We start from the raw sequence: 19,521 nt of genomic DNA on the forward strand, positions 1-19,521 counted from the left end.
ATTATCTTAATCATTGGTGATTGAATGGGTTCAGAGACTCAAAGGGGAACTCCATAAAACACAGAGCTCTGTAGGGGAGGGTGGCAGATCTGAAGGAGAAGATACTGAGTCCTCATGTAGTCCATACGTTGGGCCACCAACGTGTAGGAGTACACGTTCTTGGCAACACTTTGGCTGATGAAGCGGCCAAATTCGCAGTAACTACGGCCTATGTGGCTGCAGTGATCTGTTCTCAGAAAAGATTGGATAATTACATTTTGTCTGCCATGAAAGCTTCGGCTGAAGGCACGCCTCTCCCAAAAGCATACCCTACAAAATACTCTTACCACATCAGTGCACAGAATGTTGCTTATGAAGCACTTTGAGGGGTTGGAGATTGAATGATTCCCAATAAGGACCAGAGATTTTCAATTTGACTTTCTTGAACATGCTGGTATTGCGTCCACAATAACACTGCTACAGAAACGCTTCTGGTGGCCTGGTCTATACAAACAGACCAAGCAATATGTCCTTTGTTGCGACATTTGCCTGCAGATAAAGGGTTCAAACATCAAACACCTTCCGCAGATATCCCTCTTAGTGCCCAACAGGCCACTACAATGTGTGTACCTGGACCACTGTGGTCCTCTACAACCTGATGGTGCATACAAATACATCTTAGTCGCTGTAGATTCTTGTTCTAGATTCCTGTGGGTATGGCTTCAGCGGTCGGCTGACGCTCAAACTGTTATAAAAGACTTGCTGATCTTTATCGGTACATATGAGGTTGCAACATTTCTTTCAGACCAGGACCCTGCCTTTGCCTCTAAGGCATTCAGGGACACCAAGAGGACAATGGGTGTTGAACTCCATTACTCCTTGCCCTACCATCCCCAGGGAAATTCAGATGTGGAGAGAAGGAATCGAGATCTAAAGCAGTCCTTAACAGCTAGAGTATTAGGTTCTGGCCGCAGCTGGCTTCATCACCTATATGAGTTCCAGAGAGCACTGAATAATCTGCCAAGAAGGTCATTGGGGGACACACACTCCCTATGAGTTTCTCTCTGGGATACCTGTGGATGTCCCAGATCCAAATGGCCCTGGTTTGGTGGCAGCAGATACATCTTTTAACATAAATGAACATCTCACTGCCTTAGAGGAGCTTCAGCAATTTTGTGATGATAACCCATCCGCCAGTTCTGCCACCTTAGGAATAAGGGATTTGCCAACGACTTCTCCTGGCTGGATTCCTAAAGTCAGGGACCTGGTTCGTGATAAGACAGCAGTGAAGAAGGAATTCGTCCCATCTTACAGAGCACCGGTCCAAGTCCTGGGAATACAAGGTACCAGTCATCCTACCACCGCTGCCTGGTTCCAAAGCAAATTGACCACATCAAACTCCATCATGTAACCGATCCGCCACAGTAGACCTAGAGGTCCCGTGGGTAGTTCCCGGTACCCTCTCACTACCCAACAGGACATACCTCTTCAAAGAAGAAACAAAAACCCTTCTGATTACACAAGCACGTTCAGCGATGCTACAAATGCCTCCTTGAGCATGGGGAGGGTGGAAATGAGCTCTTGCTGATTCCTGTTACCACTTCAACGACAACACCTGTCCAAGATGTGGCTGTCTTTTACTCCAACACCACACAACTGACCACACCATCTACTAAGAGCCTCCATGCGAGGAGAATCGATCCACCATTAATGCACTGGCTCCTGTGTTTGCAGAGACTGCTTCTGGTTACTTCATCGACATTGGTGACTTTTCTTCAACTTCATCCGCACCTGCTATTGAAACTGTTTCAGACACGTAAGCTGTCCATGAAACTTAAAAATAACTATTTAATTTATCCTTGGAACTATCTGTGGCTATTTCTGACATTGCTTGCATTTTTATTATGGATTGGTTTTGTGACTGTTTTCTTCTTGTTTATAAATGATCATTATCTTCCTGACCGTTCTTCTGTTGAGCCAGAGGATGAAGTTCTCACACCCATATCTTTCCTCGCATAAGGTCCGAAGAGACTTGTCCCTTTTGAACATTTCAGCAGTACCGATTCCTGAGGGGATTGTTTGGGATAAAGTTCTATTTTATATATGTACGGGCCTACTGAGGTCATTCAAATTCCTTATGTCTTTAAGATTTCAATGACTGATGTAATCCCACCTGGTGTTTTTTCTGATGACTGGGATATTCAAACAGTTGATTCCAGGTTAGACTAAATGAAGGATTACACTGTATTTGAAAGTGATGATGTGTACACTAACACAAAGAATTATGAGGAAATGTTCTGGTATAACAACTCGGTACATTACTACCTGCACAGTACAACTAAACACAGATCAGTATTCAATTACACACAATGGGAACACTGTTCAACTCCACCTGTGGGGAGCCCAAAACATTATTCAGATAAGTTCACATATTTTTCTGGGCATGATGTTAAAAATGCTGAATCATACTGTTTCAAGTTACCACCTTCTAAAATTAGGAGAATTTTGCTAACAAACACAAAGTTGATTTATTCAGATTCCTTTGTTTCCCGACTTGCACTTGAAGGCTATAAATACTGGAAGAACACTAGTGATGTAAAGAGTTTGTGGGGAACACAAGATTGGCAAATTCAAGGTAGGGAAACTTTATTTAGAGCATGCCTTATTCATGTGCAAATGATCTTTTTAAATGATACAATTCAACAAACATCTTGTCTAGGGTTGGTAAAAGTAAAAGAAATGAATGCACCCACTATCCCCACACCGGCAAAATCCATCAATTGTCAGTCCTTCCTCAACGTCATTGAGGAGGAATTACATGCAAAGGTTCAGGCTGGTACCTATAATTCATTCTCCAGTCCCGGCAGGTGATTATTGTGGCCAATAGACACAAATGGGTGTCTGGCACGTTTTGTGAATTCCTCACGGGGTTTCAAGATTAGCCGGCTGGACCCTCGTTTGTCTCGTATCAACACTCAGGTATAGTTGCTACATACAGTGAGGGTAAACTATGCCAAGAGAGGTTACAAACTTACATCTTAGCAGCAGTTAAGGAACATCTTAATAATCTTTTTGAAGATGCCTATGCAATTTCAGTCTCTAAGGTCGTAACGTGTTGCGGACATGTTTCTCCCCTTCCCCACAACAGAGATAAGAGTAGCAGAAATGTGGCCTCACATTGATACCACTAATGTGAACTGTGACAAGCTTAGTCATAGCTAAGAAACAAGTTTTGTTGACATCGGCTAGAGAGACGTATGCTCTCCAGATACCAAAACCATCAGCCGAGTTACAATCCCTATTAAATACCAACTTCCCCAAGCACTTTGGAGAGCTGGTATCTAGAATATTCCATTCTTTGAGCACTACAGGGATTTTCCATTTCTTTAAGGCTGTCGGGTCTAGATTTCAATCCATCTTCCATACTGTCTTCGGAGCCATTCCTTCAGCCATCCATTCACTCTTTTCCAGTGTGTTTGGCGGGTTTCCTGTGATTTTGGCATTGATCGGCGGGGTACTACTGATGTTGTTCCTGATACGCAGCAGTTGTGCCTTCCCAGCTAAGCAGATTGATGGAGCTACTACCACCAGCCCAGCTGTGCCAGGATCGCATGGTACAGTTCTTTGGCGCTACGTTGCTGGAAGTATTGGAGCATGATTGGTCATTGTCATTCTGACCAGTCCTATGGTGTGTGCAACCAGTCTTTCATTGCACCTGGTGCCTCTTCGAACATCTACCTTTGGTGTGCCTTGCTGTTCTGCCAGTGCCTCCTGTGGACAAAGAACTGCTGATGTTCCCGATGAGGATTCATTCACGGTTGTGCTCCATGAGAATGAGGCTGATTTGCGAGGCCACTTAAGAACCGTCCTTGGTAGACTGTCTGGCTCCTTTGGGCACTTTGGATGGTGCTGCCAATGCGAGAGATCCTGCGTCAGAGGCTGCTGCACACTACTGCTCCGTGGATCCATCTGCCAATCATGCTACCCATCTAAATTCTGACGATGTGGCCTCTTTCCTGAATGCCCTTCCTTTATATGGCTTCAGAGACATTCTTCAAGATCATGACTACTGTTAAATAAATTTGACCATTGGCTTATTCTAAAGTTTCAAAAGTTTGAAAACATTGCCTTTGACGTTGGCCTGCTGTGCTTGTCATGGTCGACCTTTTGTCTCTTCGTATGTTTTAGCTATTTTAAAAATATGTATTTGTAATTTGACAACACATTATCAAAAAAGTAAAATGCATTCACTCTCACGTAAGACCTTTTTGTATCTATTTTATTATGAATGTTTTGAAATTGTAAGTGGGCATTTAAGGATTAATAGGTAAAATAAAAGGGCTAACAATACACATAATTAGAAAAATAGATTTGGAGAACAGTATAAGGAAATGTACATAAAACAAAAACAGTTTCTGGGGTATCCCCCTTAAACAAATAAACAGTACCATTATATAAACAATATAGAAAAACAAAATCTTACGTAGAAATGATGGGGGGATTGTGGGGCTCTTCTCCTCCCACATTTTATATTAAAAAATGGAAACAATAAAAACATGTATGTTTGCATTACCTACTGACAATATATAGTATGTAGTTCTAGTTAGGACCATGTTTATCCATAGACAAAGTACTTTTAGTTTTGCTAATAACTTTGATGCTGCAAATCTTAATGATTTTTTCAAAAACTAGTGTACCAGTTATTTCGGCTGCTGTCTGGAACCAAGTGGAGGCCGAGAAAAAAGGAAGGGCCTCAATGTGTTTTTTCTATATGCAATGTCTACGGGGAATTTTGCAGTTTTTAGACATGACTACAGCCCGAATCACTGAACGTAACTTGGTCTAGGAAAAGCCCTCTTTATAATTTGGTGTAAATCTGTTCAGCAGTTTCAGAGTTATTAAAAGAAAAACAACTTAGATATCTAGGGACACAGATCCGCGTATATATCTTTAGATCTGGCAAAAAGCAAGGCCTTGATTGGTTGGCTGCAACCTGAAAGGAAAGTTGCGGCCACCATTTTGTTGTAATTATATATTCCTTCACGTTAAAAAAAAATAATATTAAAGTTCACAGAAAAATCCCAAAGAATACAGAGACGTTATAGTTAGTTTGACGTTTTAACCATAGAAATTCAGCTGTTATTGGGGAAGAGGCACCACCCTAACGCCCCTTAAGAGGAACCGCACTCCCTCCTTTTTCTTGACCCCTGCTTGATGGATCAGTGCAAATATTTCCACGAAGGAACCAAAGTCAGAGAAATTTTCATGCAGCTTCCTCCTCAAGTGGTACCAATGTTATTAAGCAAAAAAAAAATGCCTTAAACTCTGACCTAACTATAACTACACAATGGCGACCACAGTTGTAAGAATATTGCACACATATATAGCACATAAAAATTACTTTGAGTGGTATGTTGTTTGTTTACTACCAAATATAATGTGTATGTGTAGATATATATATAGCTCTTCAGGAGGACAATCTGAGCTATGCAGGATTATTCAGCATAGTCTATTGAAGTTGACAGAAAGTTCATTCATCTACATGTTGTTTAAATAAAGGATAAATATTTTTTCATAACTTGTTCTACTTTAATGCTTTCTACCTTCTAACGTTTGTGCTTTATTTTTAATAGGCAGAACCAGGTAGTACTACTAGACACGTTGGAACAGGAAATTTCAAAATTCAGGGAGTGCAGTACCATTCTTGACATCAATGCTTTGGTGAGTTGTGTTCTTTTTACGTGCTCATTATAGCAACTATTTATTGTGTGCAGGTTGCAACGTTGATCTTTCCATTAGAAGTGATGCTGACTTTTGAGAAGCAGACTAGACGTATTTCCTCGGAGTGTTATTGGTAGTAGATTAATACAAACTGCCTTAAAATCGTATTCTAATGACATGATCAGTAATGCATGTTACACTCACTCAATCCCGTGCACACACCACTTGCTCTTTCAGTTAAATTTAAGAAGTTCCAGTTGGGGGGTTCTTAAGGGTGGAGGTTGGCTGTCACATACACAGGCTGCTAACTTCCACAGTGAGTACTGATGTCCTTTTACTCACACTACATTGTGTTAAGAGTAAAAACAGAGTCTAGCATACGTCTTAGAAAAAAAGAGAAATATCTCTAAGGTTAATCCAAAAGATTTGTTGCTGCATATGTAAACCATGCATTTGCTAATGCTTAATTGAAATTTTAACTATATAATGTTGATGCCCATTTTTCATGTTCTTTTTAGCTCTCCGAAGCAAAACACTATCATAACAAGTTAGTTAACGTTAGAAAAGAAATGATGACCCTTCACGAAAAAACATCAAAATTAAAGGTACGTTTTTTTATTGATTTTGCCTTTTGACATGAAAGTAACAACTAAAATGCAATTCACTATTTCATTAGTGTTTTTTTTCTGATAATATTTGTTTGACGTTTACAGTTGGAATCATACAAACTTTTTTTATGTCTGTTTTTTGTTTTTCTACAATCAGAAACCGGAACAAACCATTAAAAATATAGCCACATCGATACATAGCAAGTAGATAGCATACGTTGAATACGTAAGAAAAACACTGTCATATGAGGGAAAATTGTCCCACTGTTTATGCAGCAGCAGTGTACTATGTTGCCAGCCAGTGCAGTTAATTCTGTAGGAGACACATATGCCTTCTAGCAGATCAGGGCAGCTGGGAGAAAAATAGAGATAAGCAACACTAATGATTTAACAGTGCTGGTCTACCCGGCCCAAATGGCCAATTCTAATGACTGGCTGCCCTGTAACCTGGGTCTAATTGAGTATTCTATTCTTAGGACTGCATGTAGGTTTCATGGGTTCCCATATGTCCCTGTCCCGGGCAGCTGGTGGCATTAGTTCAACGTAGAATTCAAGTAGTTAAGTAAAATATATGTTATTCAAATTTTTAAGCTGAAGTGCCCCTACTCCCCCAGTAGCATGCCACCAATCTTAACATTTCTGTGTAGGGGAGTCACGCTCCATCCAGTCCAATAGTGCAATCTCAGAATCTGGTGGTATCATGCACTTTAGTGGGAAATCCGCAACAAACCTATCTGCAAGGGGGAAAATCTGTAATTTGGTACAATATATATTGACTCCCTCCAGAAAGAGTCCCAAAGTACAGGAATTCTCATGGTATCGGGTTGAGGCACACTCTTAGTTCTCTCAGATACAAGCTCATATCCGCTGCATAGAGAAAGATCAAATGTCAGCTCCAAGTTCCTAATCTAGTGCTTTAGCCGGAATAAGCGTGTCCTAAGTAATTTCAGCACTCCATCTTTTTTAACTATACATTTGCTCCTGACCGCTCCTGCACTGTCCACTGACCCCTGATTTATATGGAAATGTTCTATTATCTTAGATGTTAGTTCACTACAGAATATTCTGACTGTCAACACCCTTGCACCAACGCACCACTGCCCTACAGAAGGTAACATCCTGAAAATTGCAAGTTTCAGCAGTACTGGTGCATGGTTGGAGAATATCCTGCCAAGTGTTAACCTCATGCATCCAGGGCCCAACATCTTATATCGTCAGCCAGTAGACCAGCTTTATACCACATGTGGTGTACAGTGGAAAATAAGGTGCCTTCTGTTAGAGAGGGATGTCTATGCACCATATGTCCAACAGTTTACGCTCCAGCCAAACAGCCTGTTAGGAGCTGATGGCTGCCGATCTATGTCTAGTGGAGCTAGCTGACCTATCAGGTTGCTCCTGCAAGTTACAATTAAAGTTGTCACCCCAAAGCAGAGTTTGTGGCGTAGTGGCCAGTATCTGATCCCTTAAATTATTGAAGATGCCGGGGATGTCATAGTTATTAATTATTATTATAGTTATATATGTGCCTCTTAAAGGTTCCCTCAAAGTTGCATGCCCTGGTGAGAGATCTTCTAGTGGGCTGAATAAAGCATGGCATATTGGATACCATCTTTCTGCAGCTACTTCTTGACTGGCATGCATTTCTGTTTTGCTTCTTGTACTTCCTTGGTAAAATCCTGGAACTGGGAGATTGAGTGGCTGTCAAAGTTCAGATGTTGTTTCTCATGGGTGTGACGTAGGGCAATGTTTCTAAAAAATTGAGGAGTTGAGCAAATATGAAGTGAGCAAAAGGGGCCATGGGGCGGTCCAAGGGCCAGCAACCGGTGTGCCCACACTACCACTATAGGACATGAGAAGGACTTCTACCTGAACACCACCAGCAGCATTCTTCTGTGTAGACCTCCAACCTGTCTGTGTTAGCAGACTAGGCGATGCCCAGGATGTGAATGTCATTACGCCTTGATCACATCTCTTGGTCTTCATTTTTGGCAGTATTGATATTTAGTGCTTTTTACAAATTGAGCATTTTGTCAGACTTGGTGGTAAGAATGTCTTTGGCATTTGATATTCTGTTCCGCTGTAATTAGCCTCTGATGTTTCTCTAACTAGCAAGAGATAGATTTAATTCTAAGGTTTAGGGTTTCCATCCTACCAGTTGAGGCTCGGTTCACGTTCATTGCCTAAAGCAGAGACTTCATATCAGTCGCATGTACAAGCCTTTGTTCCAGTTTCAATTGAGTTGCCTGCTCAATCATGGCCACGGTGCAAACCGCCACAATCAGGGTGGTCAATTCGCACAATTAATGAATCATGAGGTACTATCACAGATATGCTCCATGCAGTTCGTATTAGGCATATGTCGCAGATAAAATTTGCTTATTCACTGGTCTCCCCTGTCACGTTGTCTCTATTGCCTTGGCTAGCTCTTTTGCCATGAGATGCTGCTGTCCAGATCCCAACTTTCCCGCAAGAGACAATGACCAGGGGTGCATGGGTATACCCCACCCTCCTGCACCTTCAGGGTCGTCCCAGGCAGGAGTAATAGTAAAGCAGATGTTATAGAGGTGTCAGGGCATGAGTCCTAGCAGCCCCAGGTCCCCATTATTTTCACAAGAGGCCCATCAAGGATAGTCAGCCTCAAGAAAATATTGTGTTCACTCAGCCATTAGCTAGCATGAGGCACCCAGACCCTACACCTCAGCAGACCCAAGGTGCAGCGTACGTTAAAGAGTAATCTGCAGCTGTTCCCAGGTGATGTATCTACGCACGGGCAGGGCGAGGCCTCCTAGCGGTTATATTGTTGGATACACCCCTGCATAACCGCGGCCTGCCTTTGTTACCGCCCTTCAGCTGTGCCAGACTGCAAACAGGGGGCACAATCAACTACTAGACGCCCGGGGAAGGCCACAGCAGACTCCGGAGCCCCAGGCTCCCCCATAGAACAGCTTATTTTGTGGCTGCAATGTTGGGTCCCATGTGGCTGCGCCAGACCTGAGCCAACCTCAGTATCCACAGCCTCCACCATTTGCTAGTTCAGCATTTAGTAGAATCCAGGGATCTGTGGGGGGTGTGGGGGGCAGTCAGCACCCCACAGCAGAGAATAGAGGTGTTTACAATATTAAAATATTCTGCTTGAGTCCTTAATTATCAATGAGGCACTTGGATATGGGAAACACAAAAAAACATTCATGTGTGCATTCTGTGAGAAAGGTCTGCAAATAAGCGTCACTTGCTGTACAAAAATATATATATTTTTTAAGATGACAAGTTGCTATGAATAGATATATGCCAGTTTCAGCAGAATCTGAGTGGTACTCTAGTTTCCAAATGTGAACTAACAGCTCTGATTCATACAAACTGCATAGTAATTCATTACTGTAGAGTACTGTGCCGTATGCTAATTTCCTTACTACTTTTCTATTCATTACTCCAGAGCAGTTCCTAATATGCATTTATAATTCATACAGGCCCATGAGTTCCATTTTAAAGGGCCTGCAAAAACCCAAATAATACTCTGTCCACCTGGTCCTCTGTTGAAAACATAATAATTTGATCGTAGCTGTATGCTACCTTGCACAAAACACTTAATTCTGATAATATGTGTTCAGTTTTAGATTTACAAAACATCCGTAATTACAGTTGAATAGAGCAATGTCTGCTGAGTTTTATACATCACATGGGTCCGTTCCTAGAACAGTTCCTCTTCGTATAGTAAATATTAAGCTGATATCACCATAATAGAGAAGAAACTTTGAAATTCATGACTTTGCATCTCTGTCATGGTAATCTTAATGCAATTCCATTATAATACAGTTTCTTTAATACCTTAGTTGATTCCAGCTAAAGAAAGATCCATGGTTATTTGCTTTTTAAGGTCTAATCTTCTCAAATGTTAATTATAATTTACAAAGCGTCAAAGCTGCTACAATCCAGGTTAACGTTTCTGTGCATACAATAGTCAATGCTGAAAGGCATTTGCTGATTTATAAATTTTGGCATTCCTTTTAGTGCAGCTTTCTTTTTTAGAAGATAAACTCTTGCCTCATTTAGTATCCTCTTGTGGAACCATTTCTTACTGGTCCATGGCACAGTAGCCTAAAACTGAAACGAGGAGAGAGGATAACTGCCATCTAGGTAATTTCACACTTTTGTCAGTGGTCCTTAACTGAAGTAGGACAGTTAAGGAGATGATATGTCTCAAACTGTTTTTTAAAAAGCTGCAATTGCTAATTACTTCAACATTTGGTTTTTCTTTTTGCCTTTGGGCTTTCTCTATTCTTCATGCCCTGCTTATGGGGTAAAAAATAAATTGTCAGGACATTTTTTATTTCTGTGGAGGGAATCTATTGGCCTGGGCCTACCCTTTTCCTTCCAAACAAACATGATTATATGGATCAGCTGCCAACGACTCACTCTTGACAATAACATGTCAATCAAATAAATGTGTCATAAATTAAAGTGTACCAAATCCCAAGCTATTATTCATTTGGACTATGCAGTATGTGATCTAGCCTACACAGGCCTCCCGTATAAGGGTATGAATAAAATCAGCTGATTGCAATGGCCATCAATGTGGAAAAGAACTTCCAGTAGCTGCCAGTTTAACAGTGCATTCAAAGATGAATAAGTAAACCACAAAACACAATAAAAATCCTAAACCAATTTAGAACAATAGATTATATTTTTATCTTTAAAATGACACCAAGGCGATTAAAATAGGATAAGGGGAACCGGAGATATGACGTTTTAAAGGATTAATGATTTTTAGCGCATAGAACCTAAAAACGACGATCTGGTTGCACTTGACCGGTGCAAAGTCAAAATTTGAGGCCGACTGCGATAGAGCCCTGCTCGGCTACAGCAAGCGGGAGGTCTCTGTCAAAAGTTTACCTTCGGACTTAGGCCCTCATTACGAGAGCCTCGCGGTCGAGGTCAGACTGGTGCCAAAGCGGTGGTCCGACCGCGACACCATGACTGTGGCAAACGAGCCATGGTCGAACCGCCGGCACCGGAATGTGCCCGCTGGCCAATGGCCTGACGGTGCCGGCCGTCTTAATCCGCCAGAGCAGCGCTGGAAGCAGCCCTGCCCTCAGGATCGTGACCCATCTCCGCCGGCGTTTACATGGCGGTTGCACCACCATGTAAATGCTGGTGGAGATGGAGTGCCGGGGGCCCCTCTGGCCGCCGTGTCACACAAATCACTGCACCTGACGCACAACAGCATTGCCGCCTGCCGTATTACAAGCCTGCGTCAATGTTATCGGCTGCTGGAGGGCTGCCACGTATGCGGTAACTGGGCTGCACGAGTTTGGCGGGCTGCCTGACAAACTCCTAATTAGGGCCTTTGTCTTTTTCTTGAAGATTTTTCTCACCGGAACAAAGTCATCAATCCAATCTGACCTCCCTGGAGCCCTCTTCGGATACACATTGCAGGAGACCTTGGTGAATAATTCTACCTTTGGACATAGACTACTTTTTCAGGACGGAAATCTTCGTCTAGGTAGAAGTTGAATCTGAATCAGACGTCACTGGAGCCCTCCTCAGATACGCTGCGCAGGAAGTTCCGGTCATCTTTTTACGTTCAGACTTTGTCACTTTTTTGGAGCTTTTTCTCTCGAATGTCAGGCGACCCTCCACAGCAAGCGGAAATTTCAAGTTGACATCGTCAAATTGCCTTTCCTGGAGCTCTCAGTGAAATCCTGGAAGTCTGGGACTCCGGAGCTTTTCAGCGGGACAAACCTGCAAGTCAGGCTGGGTCTCTGTTGAGGTAAGTCAGCTTGACTCACGACATCGGTCGGTCCTTTTCTGGAGCTTTTTTCCAAAAGTTCTCCAAACATTTCGATCTCCTTCCAGAAGGTTTTTGAAGGTTCTTCACAAGTCCATAGCTCACCCCAAGGTTCCGGAAGCTCTGAGTTGCTCATTGAGGGTTAGGACTCCAGCTCCCATAATGCACCTGGCTCAAACTCCAAAATGACCACTGGACAGTGGTCAGCTGGTCAGTTCCTTCAGGATTTGATGCAGGGGACTCTGGTTAGCTAGTTTTCACCTGTAGCAAGCAGGGAGTCCCTTCTTGTACCAGTTGAAGGCAGGCAAAGCCCTTTTTGTGGTGAAGTGCAAGTGTGCAGCTGGTGCAGTCCTTCAGAGTGCAATGTCCAGATGCATGTCTGGGGTCCAGCAGGGCAGTCCTTCTTCTTCTGTCATTGTTCCTTGTAGGGATCTGAGGTGTGGGTGCATCTCTGCCATATTTACTCTTGCTGCTGGAGTGAAAAGCAGGAGGGGGACTATCCAATCACAGTCAGGCCACAACCCTCTTGGATGACTACTTCCTGGGAAGTGTGACAAAAATCAATCACAGGGAGCAACATTCTTTAAAAGTCCAAAATAGCAGAATCTGAATTTTGGAGGCTAGGTCTGGCTGAGTCCACCCCCTGGCTAAAATTCCTTAACACAACCCTTTCCTGCCCTCTCCTAATCTAATCAAGGGGGTACCGGGTTGTCTGGATTTGCAGGAAACGTGGGAGGTCCTAAACTGCTTTAAATGTCCATCCCTCCTTTGAAAACCAGTTTGGCTGCTCTTCCCCCATCCTGTTTCACCATCTGCTGAGGCAGATCTCTTCCCCCCAGGCACTTCCTTTGTCTTCAGCCCAGGCCACTTCACACCTCATCAAGGCAGCCTGGCCTTGGCTGCCAGAGGCCGGCCAATCAGAGAAGGGCACTACAGAGCTGAATTTGGCAACTTTCAGGTAGAGTTCTAAAACACTTTCCCTCAACTAGTTATATTAAATTCAACAATGGCAAGTTGTTGGATTTATTATAACAATAAGGTTGATACCAAACTTAAGATATATACTCCTTTTGAGACTTTATTAATCAAAATAAAGTCTCCCCATTTTAGCTTATGGAGCCCATTCACTGAGGAAAAAACGAATCTGGCTATTTTCCCTCACCAGGGCTTATAAAACATCCTTGATATGGTTCCTTCTTACAGCTGCACTGCACCCATCCTGGTGGCACCTAGGGCACACCGTAGGAGTGACTCATATGTAGAAATAAGGTAGTTTAAGACTTTGGAAGTACTTTTAATTTCAAAGTTGAATTTGCATGTAACTTTAATTTGAAAGCAGCCAGCACGGCAGGCCTACCTTTAAGACAACACTGGACACCTCAGCAGTACACATATGGGTGCACTACCTATGCTGGGGTACCTAAACCTACATACCCTACCATATACTAGGGACTTATAGGTAGGTTGACACAGTCAATTAAAATTAGCCTAATTTGCATAATCATTTTACTCAGAGCACAGGCCCTGGGACTGGTTTGCAGTGCCCAGGGCACCCTCAGAGTCGGGAAAACACCAGCAAAAAGTGAAAAATGGGGACAAAAAGTTAGGGGGCTTCTGCATTCAGCCCAGGTTTCTCACACTGTCCATTCAGATCCACAAGCACAAGCAAGTATAGCCAATAATCAAACAAATGTTGATGCTTAATCATGCTATTCTCTTAGAGGATATATTTTATCCTGCTGATGTTTCCACTGGCTCTGTTCATTGTTTTTGTGTAGCAAACCCTGGCACAGAAACAGAAAATGGGCGAATAGGAGAATAGGAGTTTTAGTGCTCTTTCTCTGTCAAGGTGAAAGTGGTTTTCAAGAAAGGTACCCTGTGGCTCAAGCAAAGGATTCAAAGTCAGTCCCTCATCCTCCTCTTAGAGGCCCATGCACGCCCAGCAGACAATCGAGGGCCATGAAAGTATTAGAGCTGGGAGCAATTTTAATTATGCCAGAGTAATATTGGTAATTCTGTGTAGGAAGCTGGCCCAGTATATAGCTATATCAAAGCGAGATATAGTGTGCACAGAGTCCAGAGGTTCCCCAGAGGCTTAAGAGGCTAAAGTAGATAATACTAACGCTCTCTTTTGTGGTAGTGTGGCCGAGCAGTTGGGCTTATCAGAGGGTAGTGCAAAGCATTTGTTGTACACACACAGACAATAGAAGAAGCACTCACTCAATGACTTAACGCAAGACCAATGGTTTTTATATAGCAAAAATATATTTTCTTAGTTTATTTTTAGAACCACAAGATTCAAGTTGCAAGTAAGTACTTAAGTAGTTTTGTATTTCACACATGTATCAATAGCACTTTGTTTGAAATATAGTTTTTGAAATATTGGCAAATTATCTGTTTTGAAAGTTGACAGTGCAATTTTCAGAAACAGTTCCTGGGAGAAGAAAAGTTAGATCGTTTTACAGGTAACTACAGCACTTACAGTTCCAGTCTCCGGGGGTTAGGAAGTCCACAGGTTAGGGTTCAAGTTAACCCCAAACACCCACCACCAGCAACACAGGGCCGGGTGCAGAGGTCAAAGTGTAGACAAACTTAACGTGCAGGCAGGTAAGTACCCACGTCTTCGGAGGGCAGACCTAGGAGGTTTAGAGGAGCACAATGAGGGCCACAAGTAGGCACCTAAACATACACCCTCAGCGGCGCTTGGATGGCCGGTTTCATGGTGCAAACAAGATGTCGGCTCTCCAATGCTTCTCTGTGAGTGGACCCCGGGGGTCACTCATAGGCTGCAGGCGAGGTCCAGGGGTCGTCTTGGGCAAACTACAGGCTGGACAGAAAGGAGGACCGCCTGCTGAAAGTTGCTGACCCAGGGGTCGATTTCTCCAAGGCCTGGGGGCTACTGGCACAGTGTGTCTTTAGGCATCGGATATCTTCGTCTGGATCTTTTGCGGTCAGGGGGATCCTCCGGATTCCCTCTGCAGGCGTAGTGGAGTGATCAACCCAGGCACTTGCTCAGAATCGCCTGAGGATCCTCTCTAGCTAGTTGGGCCACTTGGACACAGGCCGAGGGCGTTGGGTGCAGATTGGTCAGGACTCACGCATTCGGGGTGGGGTTGGAGTCCTTAGTTGTTGTTTCTTCTTTTGGACAGGGCTGCTGTCTACGGCATTTCTTGGTCCTTTTGGGTGTGGGCCAGTCCTCTGGAGCTTGGTAGAGGTTGCTCGTCCCGCTGGATGCTTTGCTGTTCTTGTGCAGGTTCTTTGAAGCAGGAGACAGGCTGGTAGGGCTGGGGCCAAGTCAGTTGTCGCCTTCCTTCTTCCCTGCTGGGGGTTCAGCTTAGCAGTCCTTCTTCTATCTTGTCTGGTCGCAAGGAATCTGGTGACCTGGGTTCAAGGAGGCCATTAAATCCTGGATTTAGGGGCGTTAAAGGGGTCATAGGGCAGTAGCCAGTGGCTACTGTCCCTGAGGGTGGCTACACCCTCCTTGTGCCTACTCCCTTTGGGGAGGAGGGCACAACCCTAATCCTATTGGTACCTGTCCTCCAAACCAAAATGGAGGATTCTGCAGGGAAGGAACCTCCGCTCTGGACATGTTAGAGTTGGTCCTGGCTAGAGTGGTCACTCCTTCCTGTTTTCCTAAATTTTCCCGCCATACTTGCCGCCAAAAGTGGGGCTTTGTCTTGGGGGGGGGGGCGGGCGGGCAACTCCACTAGCTAGAGTGCTCTGGGGCACTAACCCGAGGCTTGAGCCTTTGAGGCTCACCACCAGGTGTTACAGCTCCTATAGGGGTGAGGTGTGAAGCACCTCCACCCAGGACAGGCTTTGTTTCTGACCACAGAGGGCACAAAGGCTCTCACCCCATGTGGTCCGAAACTTGTCTGAAAGTGTCAGGCTGGCACAGACCAGCCAGTCCTGTATTAGCAGTTTGGCTAACATACAGGGGGCATCTCTAAGATGCCCTCTGTGTGCTTTTTTCAATAAATCCCACACTGGCATCAGTGGGGGTTTACTGTGCTGAGACGTTTGATACCAAACATCCAAGTATTAGTCAAGCCATTATGGAGCTGTGGAGTTTGTAATGACAAACTCCTAGACCATATACTCAATATGGCCACATTGCACTTACAATGTCTAAGAATGGACTTGGGCACTGTAGGGGCATATTGCTCATGGAGCTGTGCCCTCACCTGTGGTATAGTGCACCCTGCCTTGGGGCTGTAAGGCCTGCTAGAGGCCACAGGCAGTGGTTTGTGGGCATGTCACCATGAGAGGGGTGCTATGTCAGCTTTGCCTTTTTCTACCCACCAGCCCAAAAGCTGCATAGGCAGTGTACATGTGCTTGGTGAGGGGTCTCCTGGGGTGGCATAATACATGCTCCAGCCCTTGGTGACCTTCCCTGGCAACAGGGCCCTTGGTACCCTGGGTACATTTTACAAGGGACTTAACTGTGTGCCAGGGGTATGCCAATTGTGGAAACAAAGGTACAGATTTTGGGAAAGAACGCTGGGTCCTGGTTAGCAGGATCCCAGCACACTTTCAATCAAAGTTGGCATCAATACGTAGGCAAAAAATGAGTGGGGGGGTAGCCATGCCAACAGTGGCGCTTCCCTACATTCTGTGTTACCCGTTCACACAGAATTACCAATAAAAGAGCAGTTTCTCCCTTTTGTCTAATAAAGTATAACTGGGAGTGGGGGAGGTGTCCTACTATGAGAGCACATTTAGAGAGCACGGGAACTTGCTTGTGCTGCTGTTTGTGTTCTGTTGCATTTAGAACTGTTTCTTAACACCAAATGCGCCTTCACATTGTAGGAAATTGATTTCCTGTTTGAGAGGGCATGAAGCCCTTTTCAAGCAGCAACTACAGTTCTTCTCAGGGTGAAGTCATAAGCAAACCCTAACTGTGCTCAACCCTCTGGTAGCTTGGCACAGAGCAGTCAGGCCTAATTCAGAGGCAATGTGTAAAGTATTTGTCAACACTTCAAACAGTAACACAATGAAAACACACCACAAAAGGAACCCACAACCGAGCTAGAAAAATATAACTTAATTTAATAAATAAAACAAGACCAAAACCAATCAGTAGCGCCGCAGATATTCAATTAGAAAGATTTTAGTTAAAATGGAGTCTGAAATGCCAGCTGTTGATGTCTGATCATGCCAGGCTGGGACAAAGTCACAAGTTCAGGCTGAACGCAATGAAGCACGATCCCGGCTACAGGGACCCAGTTAGGCCCTCTGAACAGCGTACCTTAAATACTCATTTGTGGAACGCTGTGATGATCTGCGTCGAAGATGCGTCATGCAGCCGAAGCAATGCGTCAGTTCCGCGATCTGGCAAGGTTGCAGTGCGAGGTCCTGCGGTGGCATCGAGGATCCCATCGGCGAGGGCTTGCAATGCAAAGTCCGGCGTTGAGGATGCATTGCACTGTCAGGGAAATACTTTGATTCTGAGGAGCTGCGATGCAGAGTCAGCTGCTGTCGAAGAGAGATTTGAAGGCCTGCACCGACAATGCAACACACAGTGGCGGTTCTGATACAGCAACAGACTGCAAAGCAATCCAGATCTTTGCGGATGTTCCTACCCATGCAGTACCAGCACTGCATCAGTTCTGCTCGGGGTTGCGCACCAGAAGAGATGCGCCCCTTCTTCTGTATCCACAGAAGCTGGCAGAGCACATCCAAGGGTTCAGAACGGGGAGAGCACCCCTTGGTGGGGTAGATTCACAGATGACAGAGTCCAGGTGCAAGGTTGTTGTAAGTCTTTTGTGTTCCTGAGGCTTTAGTTCAGGAGGCCCGCCAACTAGCCTAATTTGAATATATGGCTGGGTCCAAACTGGGGTGGCGTGGTGAGTAAAACAATGATAGATTAAACCCAGATCTGTGACTGGGGGTCAATGTTTGCATTGTTCAAATTTCCGTCCTCATTTGCTCTTATCGCTTTTGTCACCGTAAGCGGGAAGGGTATGCTCAGACATGGGTCCCATGCTCACTGTGCCATTGCTAGCCTGGCTGTTGAGGGGTGATAACCCTAAACTGGTCCCAGGATGCTTGTTTCTGGTCCAGGGAGGACCTGACCTGGCAGTTCGGGCTGGACTATTCCCATGGGCAGCAGGTCTAGGCTGATTTGCATATGGCTGGGTCCAAACTGGGGTGGCTTGGGGAGCAAAACAAATTATGGATTAAACCCAGATCTGTGACTGGTGATGAATGTTTGCATTGCTCAGCATTCCGTCCATCATCTGTTAATTTTGCTTTTGTTGCTGTAAGTGGGAAGAGTATGCCCAGGTGTGGTTCCCGTGTTCACTGTGCCACTCGATTCAAGCTAGCCTGACTAATGAGGGATGATACCCCGAAACCGGTCCCAGGATGCTTGTTTCCGGTCCAGGGAGGACCTGGCCTGGCACTTCAGACTGGACTGATCCCATGGGAGCAGGGTCAAGACTGATTTGCATATGATTGGGTCCAAACTATAGTCGCGTGGTGAGCAAAAAAACAATGGCTTAAACCCAAACCTGTGACTGGGGGGTGAATGTTCGCATTGTTCAGCATTCCTCCCATCAGCTGTTCTTTTTGCTTTTGCAGGCCAACGATCAGCATTTATTTTACAGTCCCTGGGCAGATGTAGTGGCACTTTACTAGGGACTTATAAGTAATTAACTATATGCCAATTGAGATTAAGCCAATTTCCCCATATTTTACGGAATGAGCATACGCCCCTTAGCTCTTGTGCTCGGAGATCTAACACCAGCAAAAATGAGATTAGCAAAAGTGGAGGAGGAAGGCAAAAAATTTGGGGGAAACGACCCTAAGCAGACAAGTCTAACACATGTCCATTTTGGACACAAGGTGCATTTTTGTGATAAGAAAATAGTGCTAAATGCAGAATTATTTATCTTGCGTAATTCCACTTAATCTTGTCAGATTTTAGGTAATTCTGCATGATTGCACTTCATGGAATTACACTAGTTACGCCCACCCCCTAATAAATGACCCTTGCACAGGGAAAAGTGGTTAATGAGGAAATTGGAGCGAGGGAGAGAGAAGCTCCTACTGGTGGTTGTACGAATAAACAGAAGTAGTCTTCAGAAACCAAACTGGTGGCACTGGCAATTCTGGAAACAGGTGGCACTCCTAACATGTAAATAGGCACAAATATTGTCCAGTTCTTATGCAATATTAATAGATTTAGATCTCTCCCGCTTCTTCCTCAAGATGTATGTCACTTAACCAGTGCATACAGCTGATAACCTGTCGCTGGCCTAAACATACCAATATGAATCTTGTACAGCTTGCAGTCTCCTTAATTGGTCATAGCTATATGCCTCATAAGGTTCCAGGTGGAGCTTCTGTGTTCTGGACTCTACTTCTGACATTTTTATCTTACTAAAGTTGGGACCTTTTTAGAATTTAAAATTCCCCTTTTTGGAT

The 19,521-nt window shown here is 44.2% G+C and overlaps 1 protein-coding gene across 1 annotated transcript in view; it reads left to right on the forward strand.

Annotated features, from left to right (window-relative positions):
• Positions 1–19,521, forward strand: part of BLOC1S6 (biogenesis of lysosomal organelles complex 1 subunit 6) — a 129,354-nt gene that overhangs the window by 87,927 nt on the left and 21,906 nt on the right. Inside the window, exons 3-4 of the mRNA XM_069222528.1 lie at positions 5,613–5,700; positions 6,219–6,305. Of these exons, the coding sequence (XP_069078629.1) occupies positions 5,613–5,700; positions 6,219–6,305 (175 nt within the window). The remainder of the gene's footprint in view (positions 1–5,612; positions 5,701–6,218; positions 6,306–19,521) is intronic.

Source organism: Pleurodeles waltl, chromosome 3_1, assembly GCF_031143425.1.
Source record: "Pleurodeles waltl isolate 20211129_DDA chromosome 3_1, aPleWal1.hap1.20221129, whole genome shotgun sequence".
In the NCBI taxonomy this organism is placed as follows: domain Eukaryota; kingdom Metazoa; phylum Chordata; class Amphibia; order Caudata; family Salamandridae; genus Pleurodeles; species Pleurodeles waltl.